Source organism: Tachysurus vachellii, chromosome 3 (genome assembly GCF_030014155.1).
Source record: "Tachysurus vachellii isolate PV-2020 chromosome 3, HZAU_Pvac_v1, whole genome shotgun sequence".
In the NCBI taxonomy this organism is placed as follows: domain Eukaryota; kingdom Metazoa; phylum Chordata; class Actinopteri; order Siluriformes; family Bagridae; genus Tachysurus; species Tachysurus vachellii.
In genome coordinates, this window is record NC_083462.1 from 5,624,723 (window position 1) to 5,644,046 (window position 19,324).

General features: G+C 40.8%; 2 protein-coding genes across 2 annotated transcripts; both read right to left on the reverse strand.

Moving 5' to 3' along the window:
- Positions 1-135: 135 nt before the first annotated feature.
- On the reverse strand, positions 136-3,894 carry LOC132842684 (XK-related protein 8-like). The gene is made up of 3 exons (XM_060865490.1): positions 3,485-3,894; positions 2,441-2,631; positions 136-2,345 (listed from the first exon to the last, which is right to left on the reverse strand). The coding sequence occupies exons 1-3, from the start codon at positions 3,775-3,777 to the stop codon at positions 1,597-1,599; spliced, it is 1,233 nt and encodes a 410-aa protein (XP_060721473.1). The 5' UTR covers positions 3,778-3,894; the 3' UTR covers positions 136-1,596.
- Positions 3,895-10,895: 7,001 nt separating this feature from the next.
- Positions 10,896-17,018, reverse strand: xkr8.3 (XK related 8, tandem duplicate 3). Its single transcript, XM_060865492.1, has 3 exons — positions 16,452-17,018; positions 13,355-13,542; positions 10,896-12,485 (listed from the first exon to the last, which is right to left on the reverse strand). Exons 1-3 carry the CDS (start codon positions 16,778-16,780, stop codon positions 11,785-11,787), a joined length of 1,218 nt encoding a protein of 405 aa, XP_060721475.1. The 5' UTR covers positions 16,781-17,018; the 3' UTR covers positions 10,896-11,784.
- Positions 17,019-19,324: the final 2,306 nt, after the last annotated feature.

The window sequence follows — 19,324 nt, forward strand, 5'->3', positions numbered from 1 at the left end:
AGTTCATGTATGTGTGCGTTCTCTACAAACAGTGTGCAATGAATGCAGTCATTAATAAAATAAATATTCACAAGACAAAGACCAAATCAATAAATGTTATTTTTATTTAGTATTGATATTGCATTAATATTTTGTTTGTGCTACAACTCTGGTAATAAGAATAGTGGTTGCTTTTGGTTGCCGCCGTTATAGATAAACGCCTCCAGCTCTGACTGCGCGTGCACGATGCGCGTCCCTGTGCTTCTCCGTAGAGCGTGCGGAGCGTAATGCAATCTAGGAGCAGTGATTCACCAAACCTCCCTTATTGCAGTCACACACATTTCTTCTGATTTTATTTTGTAGTAACGAGTAACGAAGACACTTAGTGGAAATATAACGGAGTAAATGTATACATTTTATCTAGGAAATGTAGTGGAGTAAAAGTGAAAGTTGACATAAATTTAAATAGCGAAGTAAAGTACAGATACGTGACATTTCTACTTAAGTACAGTAACGAAGTATTTGTACTCCGTTACATTACAACACTGGTGATTAGTGTGTGTGTGATTGTGCCCTGTGGTGGTTGTTACCACATAGACGGTGTCCTGTACCCTGTACCCCGAGTGTCCTGTGAAAGACTCCGACAACATCTGAGTTTGTGATCAAATGATCAAATGATGAGACAACATAGAAGAATTTTAGGGTTCGCTCGCTGATATTTCTATCTAAAGAGGAGACTGAAGCTTGACATTACAAAACACAACAACGTCTGAAAGAAGCCGCAGTAAAAGATTAGGAAAGAAGAATGTGACAGTTTAGTGACGTCACTGAATCACAGGACAGATGCGGTTACGACGAGCAAAAGATACGCAACCAAAGAGTAAAGTGTTATTTATATCAAGACCGTTTGTTCCAATACTTTTGCTCAGCTCATTGTTGGCTGATCTAACATTAAAGGTGCCATGTTCTAAACTGTTTAAAGCGTCTAGGTGTAAATATCAGGAAACGAATTCTGAAATCCTAAACTATCGTCTCATGATGTAAAGGTATATCTTATCTTATCTCATGTTCAACTTTTAAACCCAAAACTATAGCAAAAACCTGGAGACAAGGAACTGGCCTTAATATTTAGGTTATTTTTATTAAAGAAACAGAAAAAAAAATATATTAAAAAGTGTTATAAAAAAATGTAATTGTTATTATTATTATTATTAGCGTTCCACATAAATAAGCAGATCATCTGAGCTGGCAGTGGCTCTGTGGTCAGAGCTGATGGCATGATGTTTCACAATTAGGACATGAGACTCTTAAGGTGTCATGTGTGTGATGACCTGCTGCAACAGTCTGACTTCACGTCCACGCTCTTCCTGGAACCTGGATTCAATCTAAGCCAAAGTAAAACTCCAAGCCAGTTCCTGGTGGATGGGATAAAACCAGCGAACACTGAGGAGAACCTTCTCAGTGAAGCTTCACACAGAGCGGAACCCAAGCCCAGGATTGAAGAGAGGACCCTGGAGCCATGAAGCAGCCGCTCATGAGCTACATCTACGTGTACATTAGCAGATGGTTTGATGTGCTTTGTAAGACTGTTCCTCAAGTCATTTCTCAGTCAGGTTTCTAGCAGTAGAAATTCTGAGCCATGTTTCTCATCCTCTTCTGGATGCCGGTTGGGGTTCCTTGACTCAGCGGTGCAGTCATGAGAATTAATCCGGGTTCATTTTCAGGCTTCACTTCTCTTGAGTCCAAGGTTTCATAACACTGTTCCTGTGGTTTCATCTGCAACATCTTATCCATGTGTAAATCTGCATGTTTAGGATGAAATTTCCAGTAATAAAGCAGTTTCAGTAGGACTCCTATACTGTAGATGGTCACTAACAAGGCGATAAGCAGGTAGGGATTAATAGGTAGCGGACCAAGACGAGCCGATTCCACAGATCTCTTCCACCACCATAATCCTAACAGCAGCATGGTGTCCGTCCCCATGACCGCGTGATAGATGACTGCTTTGTGTTTGGTGCTTCCACTCACAACATTAAACCAGCTGAAGTACCAGATGATGCCTACAGTGGCTCGGTACAGCCATTCTCCAGCTTTACTGTCCATGAAGTCTGTCTTCTGCCACCAGGCCCAGAGGACCAGCAGCGTCCACAGGGACAGGAAGTGAGCGGCGATGTAGCAGGGCAGTGCCGAGGCGAAGAGAGACACGCTCACCACACGCGGGCCAATCAGGAACAAGTTCCACAGGAAGTAGAGGACAGATGAAGACCATCCCATCTTACATTTGTCAGCGAGGAACGTACACATGCTGCGGTGGTAGGACAACACGGTGAAGGAGAGGGAGGAAAGAGAGCTGATGATTTTGATGACTGAAAAAAATATTGTTCATATTATTAATAGTATTATTCAGCATAAATACCTGTAAAGAGTAGATTAAATTTAATCTAAACATTATTGTCCTGACCTGTAAAGAGCTGAAGGTCCTGCACCTGGATGATGTTGGTCATCATTAGTACGATCTGTGGAGCGCTTTCGCAGAACGCTTTGAACAGGCCGAGAGTGCTGAGATCGTAACTTAGAGTCTCGGCGTCGCCGGATGGGAAAGTGTCCTTCTGTTTAAAGCTTACGACTGAGAGTTCCAACATACATAAACATCTACAGAATAAGCAAAAAAAAATCATTCAATTAAATGCATTAAAAATAATCAAAGTGCTCCACAGCATGAGTTGGCCAAGCTCTCTGGGAGGAGGGGCATATTCTCTCTCTCCTGTCAATCACACTTCATAATTCTGTGAGCTCACGTATGCGAAAGCAAGGGCTGAAAGCACCTTCCAAAAAAGAGACGCTACATGGTTGTGCAGCATGAGCATGAGCAGTTTGAACGTAGATGTAGGAACCATGTGTTAAACTTCAGCCTCCTCATGTTATACCTGCTGTATGATAAGTTAAGGCCTGGCTAATGGATGGCAGGCGAATAGGAAGAGGAGCGAATTCTGGAGGAAATAATGTACAAATTTAAAAAGAATCAAACATGTTAGAGGAATGTTACACTGTTTAGTGTTATAAGCATTTCTAGACTATATACTAAACTTTTTATAGACCCTTTTTTTTATAACATTGTGTTAAAAATGCTCTGCGAATGTTAGCTAACGTCAGCTAACATCATCGGCCCAGTTCGCTAACTGGTCACCAGCAACTCACTGCCTTTTATATGATGCGGAAGAGATATTGAAGTTCAGTCATGTTCTAAACCATAGTCCAGCAGGGAGGAGATTAGCATGTTAGACCGGTTTTTGTGCTATCACTTGAGCTAAAAATAAGCCATGCAACAAACCACATTAGCAATCTGCAGCTTCACAAATTTTAGTATCACTACAGAGTATAAAGTTAGCGAGCTACAGGCTAAAAACATTCCTCGCAGTCAGAAAGAAAGAAGATAAAACGGGAGTAAACGCGGAAGTGATTCAGCACAGGATTAACAGGTCTGGCAACTAAACTAGTCACCAACCTGTAGAAGACTCCAAGCTGCAAGATATGCAGCACATTGATAAGCTTCACTTCATTACTGCTGTCCATTTTTTCAGACGATTCCGTGTACCAGAGCCAGCTGAAGGCCTGCAGCAGCATCGAGGAACTGAGTATTAAAAATAAAAACAATCCCATGGAGAAGTATTTCTGCTCTTGGTGAAAGGATACGACAGCCCACACATTTGCTGCCAAATTCCAAAAGAGGAGAATCAAGGACAGAGAAGAAGCGACGACGCTTGAGGCACGGGACCAAAAAGAAAAGTCTCTCTTCATGGCATGAGCTTGGATCAAGCCACATCAAGGATCTTAGATGATCGATTCCGCAACGACACAAACCCTGCTTTTTGTGTGCAATGCTAAACCAAATGGACTTGTAGAATGTTTACACCTTAACCAAACACTCCTTTCTGACGTGTCACTTTTTCTCCCTTTCTTTAGAGCCACAACTGTTTGTCGTTCCTGAGAGTGACTGATAGGAATGCAGCGGCATTCAAGCAAAGCGAACACGATATCGAACACCTTCAGACAAAAAGGGTGCTAATCACATGCTCTTAGAAATTAGGGTTCTTAATGCTTCTTTGTAAGGTTGTACGGTTAAAGAGAGTATGATGCTGTATGAGGAAAAAAAATATATGTTTTGAAGTTATGCCATAGAAGAATCACTGTTGGTTCCTCAAAGAACCATTCAGTGAACGATTCTTAAAAGAGCCACTTCATGCTATAAACAATCATTTTATAGTCTATAGAACCTCTGGTGTACTGGAATAGTTCCGTGGATCATGAAGAAAGTTGAAAAACCATGAAGAACCTTTAATATTCATGGCACAAAATGTTTATTAATGTTTATTAAGAATGTTTGAAATTCTTTGTTGCAGAAGTGAGGGGGGGTCACGGTGGCTTAGTGGTTAGCACGTTCGCCTCGCACCTCCAGGGTTGGGGGTTCGATTCCCGCCTCCGCCTTGTGTGCGTGGAGTTTGCATGTTCTCCCCGTGCCTCGGGGGTTTCCTCCGGGTACTCCGGTTTCCTCCCCCCGGTCCGAAGACATGCATGGTAGGTTGATTGGCATCTCTGGGAAATTGTCCGTAGTGTGTGATTGCGTGAGTGAATGAGAGTGTGTGTGTGCCCTGAGATGGGTTGGCACTCCATCCAGGGTGTATCCTGCCTTGATGCCCGATGACGCCTGATATAGGCACAGGCTCCCCGTGACCCGAGGTAGTTCGGATAAGCGGTAGAAAATGAATGAATGTTGCAGAAGTGGTAAAGTCCAGCAGACAGCATTTGCACCTTTAGCTTTTGTCTATGAAGATGTGTATACTGTGCTTTTAAAGGTGCTTCCAGCTGATATATGAATAAAGCTTTTATCTTGCTGTACTGATCTCTATCTCTATCTTCCTGTACTGATCTCTATCTCTATCTTCCTGTACTGATCTCTATCTGATCTCTATCTATCTCTATCGTTTGTCCCATTAATCCAAATGTTCACACATCTGGGGCATCTTCTCTAAGAGATTTATTTCAGCTTCCTCTTCTCTTCTCTTCTCTTCTCTTCTCTTCTCTTCTCGTCTCGTCTCTTCTCTTCTCTTCTCAAAGTTTTCTACTAGATGTTATAGCATGGCTGTTTGGACTTGTGTTTAATCATTCATACATAAGAACATTAGTGAGACCAGACATTGGATGTTGATAAGACTTCAGTTCCAGTTCATCCCAAAGATGTTCAGAATGGTTGAATCAGAGTCAGACTCAGTGCATGACACTCCAGTTCTTCCAGTCCAAACTTAAAGGTGGGGTCTCCGTTGTTTGAAAGCCAAGGTCGTAACGTTGCTGCCGATAACATGGAAACAGAAGACTTGGAGCGTGTGCGCATGTTTCAGGCACAAAGACTTGCAGTAACGCAAGTAAGTGTATTGATTGATTTAATATTCTGAACTTTAATTGATAGAAAAAGCCGTATTCTGATAATATACGATATACGCCGTATACGATAAGACTTCTTGCCTTATCGTAAGGCTTTCTTCACTTTCTTTCTTTGTTTTTTTATCCTCCATGTCAATGTTAAAACCGCTTTCTGCTAATGTCACACATGCGCACTGAACACTCTCTCCACACATATTGACAAGACACGCCCCTTTCTGCTCATTGGCTACACGTTTGTTTTGTTTTTGTCTTGTTTGGCGGCCCAACGCAGTTTTCTGAAGCATTTCTCAAACAACGGAGACCCCACCTTTAAGCTCCACACACAAGAGCATTGCCATGGTGGATCAGTGTTTGGGAATCTTAGTACAACCAAAATCTAGACAATTGTTCTAGAGAATTGCTTCCAACTTTGTGGTAACAGTTTGAGGACAAACCACATGGATGAGTGTGATGGTCAGGTGTCCACATATATTAGGCCTTACGTATCGCCTGATCTTAGAGGAACTGTGGTAACCTATAACCATAACCTTAAACCTTACAAACCTGTGTGAATTTCCAAGCACTGGACTGACAATTGTGACAACCTAATATTTACAATCAGCTTGTTTTAGACACTCTTAGTGTTGAGGAGTAAAATAGCTGTATCATTACTTTTTGTCTCTTAATTTTATGGACACCAATATTATAGTATGTCTAGAAACAATGATTTGGAGATAAAGATATTTCTGTTGTAATTCTATACATATATAAACATATATGACCCTCGGATCTTTCTTCCCATCTGTATACTATATAAAATCTGTTCATTCGCTCACGTACTCGAATATCTACCATTTTACATGTTTCCGTCCTTATCTTCAAGATCGATTATTCTTCAGATGTCACCATTATCTGGTCAGATCCTGAGACTCTTGACTTTGCTTTGATTCAGATTTTGGATTCTTTTCTAAATGAATTCTGGCCTCCAGAAATAATTCGAGCTTGAGCAGTTTAGGAGCTTCATCGACCAGTTTAGGAGACCATCTCTTGCCAAAGGTTCCAGTCTCATACAATTGTTATATCTGACCCTCTGCTGATCATAAGGAAAAAGTGCTTAATTGCTCTAGTTTGACCTTTAACACTAACAGCAGACTAATAAAGATCTAAATAAAGCTGGATAATTAATTTATTATAAGGAATAAGGAAAACCGTTTAGACACTTCTTTCAAAGCTTCCACAAAAAGGATGATGTAACTGACCCTCGAGGCTTGGGGTCATTCATCAGAGGCGGTGCTGTCAAGCTAGCCACAACAACAGGAAGTACAATTTTCAGCAGGATCAGCTGACTTCTATAGTGTCCCTGTGGTGTGAGCTGAACATGTCACGATCGAGCACGTCGCTGACGTGAGACAACAGAACTGAAGGCATCGTGTGTATGTCCAAATGCCGCATGTGTGCGTTTGTGTGTGATCTAAACCTGTGCTGATTATAATGAATGACAAAGTGGAATTATGGGTAATGATGCAGATTCACAGCTCCAGGGTACCTGGTGCAATATTGGGATTTAGTTAAAGTCTGGAGTTTTGCATGTTCTTCTGGTTTCCATATGGATTTCTATTGGGTTCTTTGGCTTCCTTTAGCCTCTGAAGAATCCCCAAAACATACCATTATGTCTGTCAGCTTGCGTTTGTGTGTTTGTGGCTGGTGTCCCATCCATGTTGTATACCTGCTTCACATCCAGCATTACTGGGGTTAGCTCAAGCTCTCAGAGAAGCTCTTACAGAAGCTGATTAACTGATTAACTGAACATCAATAACAACAATAAAACCAAAAACTCCACTGGCTTCCGGTAGCTGCACGCATCAGATTCAAAACACTGATGCTGGCCTACAAAGCCAAAAATGGACCAGCTCCCTCTTACCTCAAAGCCCTCATCACTCCTCACACTGCACCCCACACCCTCCGATCTACCAGCACTGCTCGACTGGTTCCACCATCTCTCAGGGTAAGAGGCAAGTATACTACAAGACTCTTCTCTGTACTGGCACCAAGGTGGTGGAATGAACTTCCTCTAGAAGTCTGGACAGCTGAGTCACTGGATATTTTCAAGCGGCGGTTGAAGACCTACTTATTCAGGAAACACTTCAACTAGCACTTCTTTCCTTATCTTTTGCATTTAAAAAAAAAAAAAACCTTTGACACTTTCATTGTAACTCTGAACAAATGTGTTAAACTCATGGTATCTTAAGTATGTAACTTAGTGAGCCAGCATTAATGTATCCAGTGTTAGAGATTTAAGCACTTATGTACATCGCTCTGGATAACGGCGTCTGTCACATGCTGTAAATGTAAATGTAAATGTGAACAACAACTCGAGATGTCTCTGTATGTATATCACATGGTGTAAAAAGCTGAAGAAATAGTAATAAACACTGTCCCACTGTCCCACTGTCTCCAACATCCCATCCATGATGAGCAGGAGGAAAGACAGCAAAGAGAAGCAACCTCCAGGTTTAATATCAGCTCCAACACATCCTGAACACCCCGGGATGGCGTCAGGCCTTTGGAGATGGAAATCTTGGCTATTCGATGGTCAAAAGTCGCCGCTCTTCAGTCAAGGGAATGATGGACATTTTGGAATCGATAACGTTTACATTTACGCCATTTTGACTGTCTTTTCACTACATACAGTAGAGCTTCGAGTTCAGATTGTGCAGCATCCTTCTTAGCTCAAGTACGGTGGCCGCGAAGTGCAAAACACATTAACAAATCCCAAAACAAATTAACAAATCCCAAAACACATTAACAAGTCAGACAACCCAGAAGAGGTTGGTATAGTTTGTGAATGGAAACTTACCATCATCGGACGAGACACCTTTCATTCACCTTTATATCTTTAATGACAGTCGTCTTGTCCAATGATCGGTAAGTTTCCATTCACAAACTATACCTACCGCTTCCGGGTTGTCTGAATCGGTGCATGAAACACATTAACAAATCAGAAAACAAATTAACAAATCAGAAAACACAACGACATTTCAGACAACCCGGAAGCGGTTGGTATAGTTTGTGATTGGACAAGACACCTGTCACTCAAAGTATACATGAAGTTCAACAGTCTGCCACAGGGAAAAGTTGGAATGGATTACTGTGGATTAATTCTGTTATTTTCTTGAACGGAGAACTTTATTTAAACGGAGAACTTTACACATTACACATAAGATTCCATACCTGTATATCTTGAGTGACAGGTGTCTTGTCCAATGATCGGTAAGTTTCCATTCAAAAACGATACACTACCGTTTCTGGGTTGTCTGACTTGTCGTTGTGTTTTCTGATTTGTTAATTTGGTTTGGGTTTTGTTAATTTGTTTTGGGATTTGTTAATTTGTTTTCAGATTTGTTAATGTATTTTGCACTTCTCAGCCACCGTACTCAAGACTTTATTTCCACATGAATTCACACACATGCGGAAGAGAAACTGTTAAATGTTACACATAACTGATGTGCACTTCCTCCCTGTTGTTGACCTCCCCGACTCAGCGTGTGACTCAACAACATCCGGTTGGACCTCTAACATAAAAGTGTGGCGTCTATCACATCAGTACAGAGGATCGTATCGTATTCTATCCATCATTTTTTTATCAGCATTGAAATTATAGCGCCCCCGTGTGGCAGCAGATAGGCTGACTACTCAATGTATTAAATACATACATTACACTTAGGACTCATTTAAGTTCCTGCTGATGTAAGAGATTAAATGAGATGATATAAAGAGTTAAAGTTACTGATACCACCAAGGAAACTTAGTCCTAAGTGTTTTATTCCACCAATAATCAGTTAATAAGATTAAAATGGTGCAGTGTGTCATTTCACCAAGAAGATTTTCCTGTGTGGGATTCAAGGTGCTGATACTGGAGACTCCTTCCAAAAACGTTCAGTGAAACTCAACAAAGCATAACGGTATGTGGACAGTAAACAGTACAAGTCAAATTGGATGAGCTGTTGCTATAGAAACCTTGACGTTACATCGTGTGTATTTTATATATAATACATTTATAAATCTGTGAGGTGTGGAATTACTTTATGAATGACTGTAAATGACCGACCTGAAGACCAGTGTAAAGTAACGCTGTAGTTTTATTGTATTGTTCATGTTTATATGGAACAGAACTAAAAACACACTGATGACTCAGACAATCATACACACTGTGTGTGGAAGGACATTTGTTTGTTTTTTATATAGAAATTCCACAATAGATAAAACCACAGAACTGCTGCACAATGAGCTCAGTGAATAAACAGTGACTGAAACGTATAAGATCATAAGAGGGAAATTTGAAGAGGAAGCAGTTCAGATCGATCTAAACTGCTTCCTCTTCACATTTCCCTCTTGATTGTCTGAGTCATCAGTGCATTTCCAGTTCTGTTCCATATAAACATGAACAATACAATAAAACTACAGTGTTACTTTACACTGGTTACTTTACACACACACACTCACACCCCCTCACTCACTCACACACCCTCACTCACTCACACACCCTCACTCACACACCCTCACTCACACACACCCTCACTCACACACACCCTCACTCACTCACACCCTCACACACACCCTCACTCACACACACCCACACTCACTCACACACACCCTCACACACCCTCACTCACTCACACCCTCACACACACCCTCACTCACACACACCCACACTCACTCACACACTCACACACTCACACACACCCTCACACACTCACACACACACACCCTCACTCACACACACCCTCACTCACACACACCCTCACTCACACACACACTCACACACTCACACACCCTCACTCACACACCCTCACACACACCCTCACTCACTCACACCTACTCACTCACACACTCACCCTCACTCACTCACAAACCCTCACTCACTCACACACCCTCACTCACACACTCACCCTCACTCACACACACCCTCACTCACACACACCCTCACTCACACACACCCTCACTCACACACACCCTCACACACACCCTCACACACACACACCCTCACTCACACACACCCTCACTCACTCACACACCCTCACTCACTCACACACCCTCACTCACTCACACACCCTCACTCACTCACACACACCCTCACACACTCACACACACCCTCACACACACACTCACACACACACTCACACACACACTCACACACCCTCACTGACACACTCACTCACACACTCACACACTCACACACACCCTCTCTCACACACACCCTCACTCACACCCTCACTCACACACACTCACTGACACACTCACTCACGCACACACACTCACACACTCACACACTCACTCACTCACACACACTGTTTAAACAGGCAGCATGTGCTATTACAGATGCTTTGTATTACATTTACATTTTAAATCTTACACAAACAATAAAATGAAATTGAACATATTTTGTGTTTTTTCGTCTCAACAACAATGCGACTGCTTATAAACGACACTATTGCCAATTACTTGAACATTTTATTTCATTCTCTGACTGTAAAGCCACAAACTCCTCAGAGTTATAAAGACTAACGGCACTGAATATCATGAACATTAACACCATCCATTAACGTGTAACAACCGTGTAACAAAAAAAAATATGTGTAATAAATAAACAAACTGATCAGAGTATGGCTTTGAACAAGGACAGAGACGTGTTCACATGTAGGCACTATTAAAGAAAGATTAAATACAAATCCTGACATTCGGAAGCTTCAAGTGTACATTCTCGAACCTTTTTATACATATATAAAACATTTTACAGAATTCATAACATTCATGCAAAATCTAGTACAAGATTTTCTATCAAACAGAAATGTAAACATTTGTCGTGACACCAGACACGAGCTCCAGTCTGACATCTTTTTTTAACCGTAGTAAAGGGTTTGAAATGAAGCTTTGGTTGTAGCTAATAAAGTGAAGAGTGCTGAATTCTGGGCAAAATCTGACTGATACTGACTCTGTACTCAGTACTCAGGTACAGGACTAAGGTTGTGCTGATTGCTGGATATTCAATAGGCAAGAAATAAACCAGTCAAAACATGCTGTTCCAGAAAAAACTGTGTGCTGTGATATCAGGATGTGTGTGTATGCTGTACACACACACATCCAGCAAGAATACGTTAGTGTCTCAGCCTCGGTGCTTGTCGCAGGTAAACCTTTGGCCATGATGGTTGTCCTAGTATTAAAGTTTTTTTTTTTTCTTTTCTGCCTGTGCTAGGTTTCCAACACGGTTAATCTTGGACTAAACCCTCAAAAGCTGTTTGAAAAACCACCCAGCTTAATTTTGGTACATGCTGAAAGTGCAATTTCATTCTCTCGTCCTCAGATAACCCCGGTGTCCTCTGGTCCCTTCTAGCATGTCCATGTGTCCCTGTAAAAGTTAGCAGCGTGTCTGGCCATCCTCCTGTTTAACATCGCAGGTCTGAAAGAGTCCGTCTCTACAGCCATACCCAGTGCCGCCAGACCATCAGGCACATCTGAAACCTTCTTTAAGCCCTGGGTCTGCCTCAGCTTGGGGTGAAAGCAGCAGTAATAGAGCATTTTAACCAACAGCCCTATCAGATAAGAAAGAGGAATGAGGATAAGGAGGATAAGCGAATAGGACTGACTCGCTTCCTGATCTCTGTAGCACCACCATGTGACCATTAGGATTGCGCTGTCGGTCATGATAAACCAGTGGTAGATGGCACTCCTGCCCCTGGTTCTTCCTTCCATCACATTAAACCAGCTGAAGTACCAGATGATGCCTACAGTGGCTCGGTACAGCCATTCTCCAGCTTTACTGTCCATGAAATTGGTGCCCTGCAGAGAGGCCCAGACCAGAAACACAAGCCAAAGCAAGAGGAAGTGAACAAAAACATAACAGGACATGACGGAGGTAAAGAGAGACACGCACGCCACGCGTGGGCCAATCAGGAACAGGTTCCACAGGAAGTAGATAACAGAGGACAGCCATGTCTGGTTGGACTTCTCAGGGAGGAAGAAACGCAGCGAGCGATGGTAGTCCACCACCATCCATGCTATCGAAATGGTAGACGCGATCACGCTTACATCTGCATGAGAGAAACATCAGATTTTTATTTAGCAGGAAAAAAATAAACAACACGGTGCTGTGATGTGATTGTGGACTGATTAGATTCCAGTAAACAACAGATCACACATTATCTGTTTATCATTACATTTAATATGGAATTCGTCTCATTACTTATATCAGCTCTAAACCATCATCCTCTCAGCATCCTGTCTTTTTTCTCTCTCTTCCAGTGAACTGGACAAACATTTCAGTTTAAAAGCGAGTATAAACTCCTTAAAGTTGAAGTCCTTACGCTGTTACAAAGCACTAATACTGGAGACTCCATCCACAAATACAAAATAAAGTGCAAAATCTCCTCCCCACAGCAACAATTATACTGTACTTCATAGAGTACGTAGTTACTATGGCAACAGTAACATATTACAAACAGCACATGGACATCAACCTTACAGAAACTGTATTGAAGCCTTCTGACCAATCAGAATCGAGAGTAACTTCTCAGGGAAAGTGTATTTTTGATGGATGGATGGATGGATGGATGGATGGATGGATGGATGGAACAGGGCATAGAAGCCTTTATTATCGTCACATAAACATTACAGCACAGTGGAATTCTTTTCTTCACACACCCCAACTGAGGAGGTTGGGGTCAAAGTGCAGGGGCAGCTATGATACAGCACCCCTGGAGCAGGGAGGGTTGAGGGCCTTGCTCAAGGGCCCAGCAGTGGCAGCTTGGCTGTACAGGGGGTTGAACCCTGATCCTCTGATCAACAACCCAGAGCCAGGATGCTCTCTACACTATGACAAGCTTCTGTAAGTAGCTGCATTTCAACAGTCAGTCACATTGTTATAAATGACAGGAAGTTTAGAAAGGAAGTGGTTACTCACACTGGACGATTCTGGCGTGATTGTTGACGATCATGATGTAGATCATGAACGAGAGCTGGGGCGTGCTCTCGCAGAACGTCTCGATCAGGCGCAGCATGCTGAGGTCATGGGTCAGGTAGGCGGTGTACTCTGAGCCCTGTTCTCCTCGCCACCACACGCAGAAGCCCTGCCAGATTGCTGTCACCTGCCTGAGGAGAAAGAGCAGAGAAATGGCAAAGATTTTAGCTCTAATCCTTAAAAATAACAATAACAGGCAGGATTAAATCTCACAAAAGAAACACGGGACACAGGCAATGGTTTAAAACGGTTAAAGACCATTTGTAGCCCATTTTAGGAGTGATGACATCTCTAGTTATTTAATCTCAAGCAAACTAGAAAGGAATTGTAATAGAAGAAAGAGTCGAAGAAAGAATAGCGGTTTATTTCCATATGAAAGCGCTTCTGGAGGTTTTATCCCCTTTTACACCACTGCAACATGCCGACAACTGATACAACAACGGACGCAAAGGCTTTATAACGTATTTTAGTTCTTTTCTTAGAGTTACTTCCTGTTATCACACACATTATAGCAGCTGTTATAACATATTCAGCAGATTTCTGTTACATATTTTCTAATTCCTCAGAGATATCAGCTAAAAGAGCTGATGATGTATATCGTCGCTGTCGGGCGGAATCCTCGTATCTCCAAAACCGTTATTTTTCAGGAAATTAAAAAAACGCCGTACCTTATCTGCAGTGCACAGGGTTTAGTCCGAGTTGCAGTGGATTGTCTTGCGCTAAATTCCTGTCCTCAGACGAGCACCAGAACTAGCGGGGGTCAAGATTTTTTTTTCTTTGAGCCCAGTGTTTTGAAGACATTTACCTCAGAAGACGTGTTGATTCGTTGCGACTCTTCTTGAGGAGAAATATGCCGTGAAGCTCTCCCGCGGAGTGAGGAAGAGGTGGACAGTTGAAGTGTCCAATGGAGTTATGAGATTTGCGCTCAAGCTATTTTCAAGACTTTAGATTGGTTATTAACTTGTAAAAATAACAGACCCACGTGGGGACTGACCAATAGCATCCATATGTGAAAAAATATGAAATTGACCAAATTTGGACATACGAGGTTTCCGCCCGACAGCGACGATATAATGTTCTCAGTGAGGCCATCCTTAAAAATATTCTTGTTTGCCGTAACCCGACCGACCTGTCAATTTAGGACCGACTCAAATTTTTTTTCCCAGGTTTTTATTTTTTTTTTGGAACGTGTCACACAGCAACTGCAGCTTCAGACACACACACATAACAGCAAATAATACTTCTGCACAATGTTTCTCTTTTTACAACAGAAATGTGAACGGTGTGTTCGACCGAAGGCACGGGTTGAAGACCCAGTCAGTGATGTCACGATATGCTAATTTGTTTAAATTCGTACTTACGTAATCACCATCACCAAAATTGTACTTTTTTTTTACATCGAAACTTGAAAAAAAAAATACAGACCTACCTACCGACCCTTTTTTTTTTTTTTTACTGTTACTGCAAACCAAAATATTTTTAAGGATGGCCTGAGTTGGTCTGGGAAACCACAGCACATGGATTTCTGCCAATAGCATGTCCTATAAGTCCGGCATCACACGAGGGGGAAAATAAAAGACTAACAAAGGCTTTTATTTACATAACATGCTCAACGTGTCCAATATTTGTCCCAATACACAACTATAATAAAATCACACAGCTAACGGTGTCACGTGCCTCAGTGATGCTCTGACACATATGTGCATCAGTCCTAATTTCCACATATCCTTTGAATTGCTACGAGTAAAATTTTTTGGATTTGTTCGACCTTTGTCGTTGTCATACATTGTGGTCAACGATAACACCAAACTACACATTAATCCTGTGATTTATGGGGCACTCTGTACTTTAATATGTCTAACTCACCTTGACGTCTTCGTGTTAGATAAGCAGCCAGTTTAACAAGGGTGGTGTTAAAAACAGACAATCTACATAAATGTCGAACACAGTGTAAGCTAGCAGTGCATTACATATAAGGATAATGACAAATTTATTCAGCTTATCATCAGATACTCAGAATGTCCGCTGAGTATCATCATCATCATCATCATCAAAACCGAGATGATCACTTACTTACACTGTCCAGGCAGCAGGAGAAGTTATTAAATGTTAAATGGGATAATGAATGACATTAATACAAAAGACATGTAGCCAGTATAGAACAGAGCAAATGAATCAGTGATCGTTTCCTCACTGACGGACGATGAGCAGAGAAGTGAAAACGAGGAACAATGACGACGACCTGAGTGACTTTTATCTCGGGTTATGAATCTGATGAATCAGAGTCATTTCATTCTTCACGAGTAGATATCGATGTTTTAGAAGGAGATCAGCTTATAAACGCGGATGTAAAAGTCACGCTGGTTGTCGTCATGGATTCTCATTTAAACTCCTCTGCTCATCATCAGTGAGGAAATAATCACTGATTCATTCACTCTGTTGTAAGATGATGATGATTTACATTTCCAGCATTTAACAGACGCCCTTATATCCAGAGTGACTTACATTATCTCATGTTTATTCAACTGAGCAATTGAGGGTTAAGGGCCTTGCTCAGGGGCCCAACAGAGGCAGCTTGGTGGACCTGGGATTGATCCCACAACCTTCCGATTGGTAACCCAACACCTTAAGCACTAGGGTACCACATGCCCTGATGAAGATGATGATGATGATGATGATGTTGGTGATGATGAATGACGACAACCAGAGGGACTTTTGCCACTTGTTATGAATCTGATGAATCAAAGTCATTTCATTCTTTACAAGTAGACAGTAATGTTTTAGAAGGAGACCAGATTATAAACGTAAAGGTGTTTTTCAGTGGAATATAAAAGTTTAACCAGGTCTTATTTCATCTTAAAGTTATATGAATAAAAAAAGGAAGAAAAAGGGAATTGAAGTGAAACATCAGGTAGATGAGATATGATATGAGTAAAAAGGATCATTCCACAAAGTGAAACTAAACAAAAAAAGTGTAAAAGCGTCACACGATTTTTATCCTCCTTTATGTTTACACACCAAACAGCGCGTGCGTGTTTACCTGCACAAGAAGCCGAGCTGAAACACGTGAAGGAAACACGTCAGTCTCAGGCGTCTTTCACTGCCGAAAAGAATCATATGCTTGTGTGTTGTTTGGAAGGTTTTCAGCTCCAGGTCATATTTAAGCCAGAACCAGCTGAACATCTGGATGATCAGGGATGAAGTGAGCATGAACCCGAGCCACAATCCGAACCGAAACAAATCGCCCTTGTGGAAAAACTCCTGCGCGAGCCAGAGATCCGAACCAACATCAAACACGTACGTACACACACCGACCACCGTGAACGTGAAATCCAGCCACGAGTATGTGGGGAACATGGAGCTGTCCATGGCGACCTGTGGCACCAAAGTGTTCCTAATTACGCGTCATTCTTTCCTTCATTCCTCTACAGGATACTTAACCAGCCCAAGTTTGGGTCTCAAAGGGAAACTCGGAAAAAGTTTAAGAAGAAGAAAATGATCGGATTCTGTTAATAACGGCATCACTTCACGCCCCGGTGTTGTTTAACAGAGTGCTGTATAACATTTAAGTGGTATAACATTGCGCGTAAAGGGCTAAAGTAACAAGGAAGCGGCCTACTTCCTATAGCTCTGAAACAGACCACGCCCCCGTTTTAGGAATAAGAAACCACGCCCCTTTTTGTAACAAGAAACCACACCCCATTTTAGGAATAATAAACCACGCCCCTTTTAGTAACAAGAAACCACACCCCATTTTAGGAATAAGAAACCACGCCCCCTTTAGGACTACATTAAATTAAAAAATAAAATCATGAATTGTATATACCAATGAATCTAAATTTGGCTTTCTTTCTTTTTTGTTATGGGTAAGATTTGCCAAAAAGAATATAACCAAAAATAAATAAATTTTAAGAGTTATATTCTGATAAAAGTAAAAAAATGCAAAATGTAAAAAATTCACATCTAACTTCACATCTCAAATACTCACAGATTTGGTGATAAATGTGCTTTACATGTGTGTTATACATGTGTATAAGTATTTAGGTCATGTAATAGCTAGTCAGATAACGATAAGGTTAGATTCCAATCGTTGACTAGCCAGCAGTCAGTGTTAGTTCATTCAGAGAGATTTATTTATTTCAGTATAACATATAAACTTCACCACTCTGAGTGTGTCTCGTTTTCCCTTCTTGTTTTATTCAGTGATAATCAGTGATTGGTTGTTTGGGTCATTGGTGATCAGCGATATCTATTGATGAATATTGGGAATGTGATGATCAGTTATCAGAAACAGTGAATAGTGTTTAGTTGTTGGGAACAATAGTGATCAGTGATTAGATGTTTGAAAAATATTGATCAGTGATTGGTTTTTGGGAACAACAGTGATTGGTGACTAGTTGTTGGGAACAATGGTGATCAGTGATTGGTTGTTGGGAACAATGGTGATTAGTGATTGGTTGTTGGGAACAATGGTGATTAGTGATTGGTTGTTGAGGAACAATGGTGATCAGTGATTGGTTTTTGGGAACAATGGTGATCAGTGATTGGTTTTTGGGAACAATGGTGATCTGTGATTGGTTGTTGGGAACAATGGTGATTAGTGATTGGTTGTTGGGAACAATGGTGATTAGTGATTGGTTGTTGAGGAACAATGGTGATCAGTGATTGGTTTTTGGGAACAATGGTGATCAGTGATTGGTTTTTGGGAACAATGGTGATCTGTGATTGGTTGTTGGGAACAATGGTGATTAGTGATTGGTTGTTGGGAACAATGGTGATTAGTGATTGGTTGTTGAGGAACAATGGTGATCAGTGATTGGTTGTTGGGAACAATGGTGATCTGTGATTGGTTGTTGGGAACAATGGTGATTAGTGATTGGTTGTTGGGAACAATATTGGTCAGTGATTGGTTGTTGGGAACAATGGTGATCAGTGATTGGTTGTTGGGAACAATGGTGATCTGTGATTGGTTGTTGGGAACAATGGTGATTAGTGATTGGTTTTTGGGAACAATGGTGATCAGTGATTGGTTGTTGGAAATAATGGTGATTAGTGATTGGTTGTTGGGAACAATGGTGATTAGTGATAGGTTTTTGGGAACAATGGTGATCAGTGAATGGTTGTTGGGAACAATGGTGATTAGTGATTGGTTGTTGGGAACAATATTGGTCAGTGATTGGTTGTTGGGAACAATGGTGATCAGTGATTGGTTGTTGGAAATAATGGTGATTAGTGATTGGTTGTTGGGAACAATGGTGATTAGTGATAGGTTTTTGGGAACAATGGTGATCAGTGATTGGTTCTCATTATATATAGTTCAAATATAAGGAGAACCAATCACTGATCACCATTGTGATCATAAATAGTTATAAATACTATAATAATATATTATATATTAGTATATAATAGTATTATAATAATAATACTATAACTATAATAATACTATATAACTATAGTTATATTTGAACTATATATATATATATATATAGTTCAAATATATATATAGTTCAAATATATATATACGTGTTATGAACATATTACAACGCCCGAATTGTGTTATTGAAGACTCACATGTCATATTGAGATTTGACCAACAGATGGAAGCAATGTAACATGTGAGAACAGGGGGTTTTATTTTCAGATTAAGTGTTGCGTGAATAAAACGGAGACATTAAAATATTATAAATATATTATCAGATATGTTCCTTGGACCTTAAGTTTTTACTTAACATTAAATGTACAGAAGTCAGAAGTATTTTGTTCTATAGCAGTTTTACTAAAAGCTGTACTGAAGCTTTATTTTAAATTAAAAAAAGATTTATACAGATGATTTAGCTTTTTATGTCTGAGTCTATCAGCGAAAAACAAAAAAAAACTATGAAAAAAAATAAAATAAACACATTTATTTGGCGT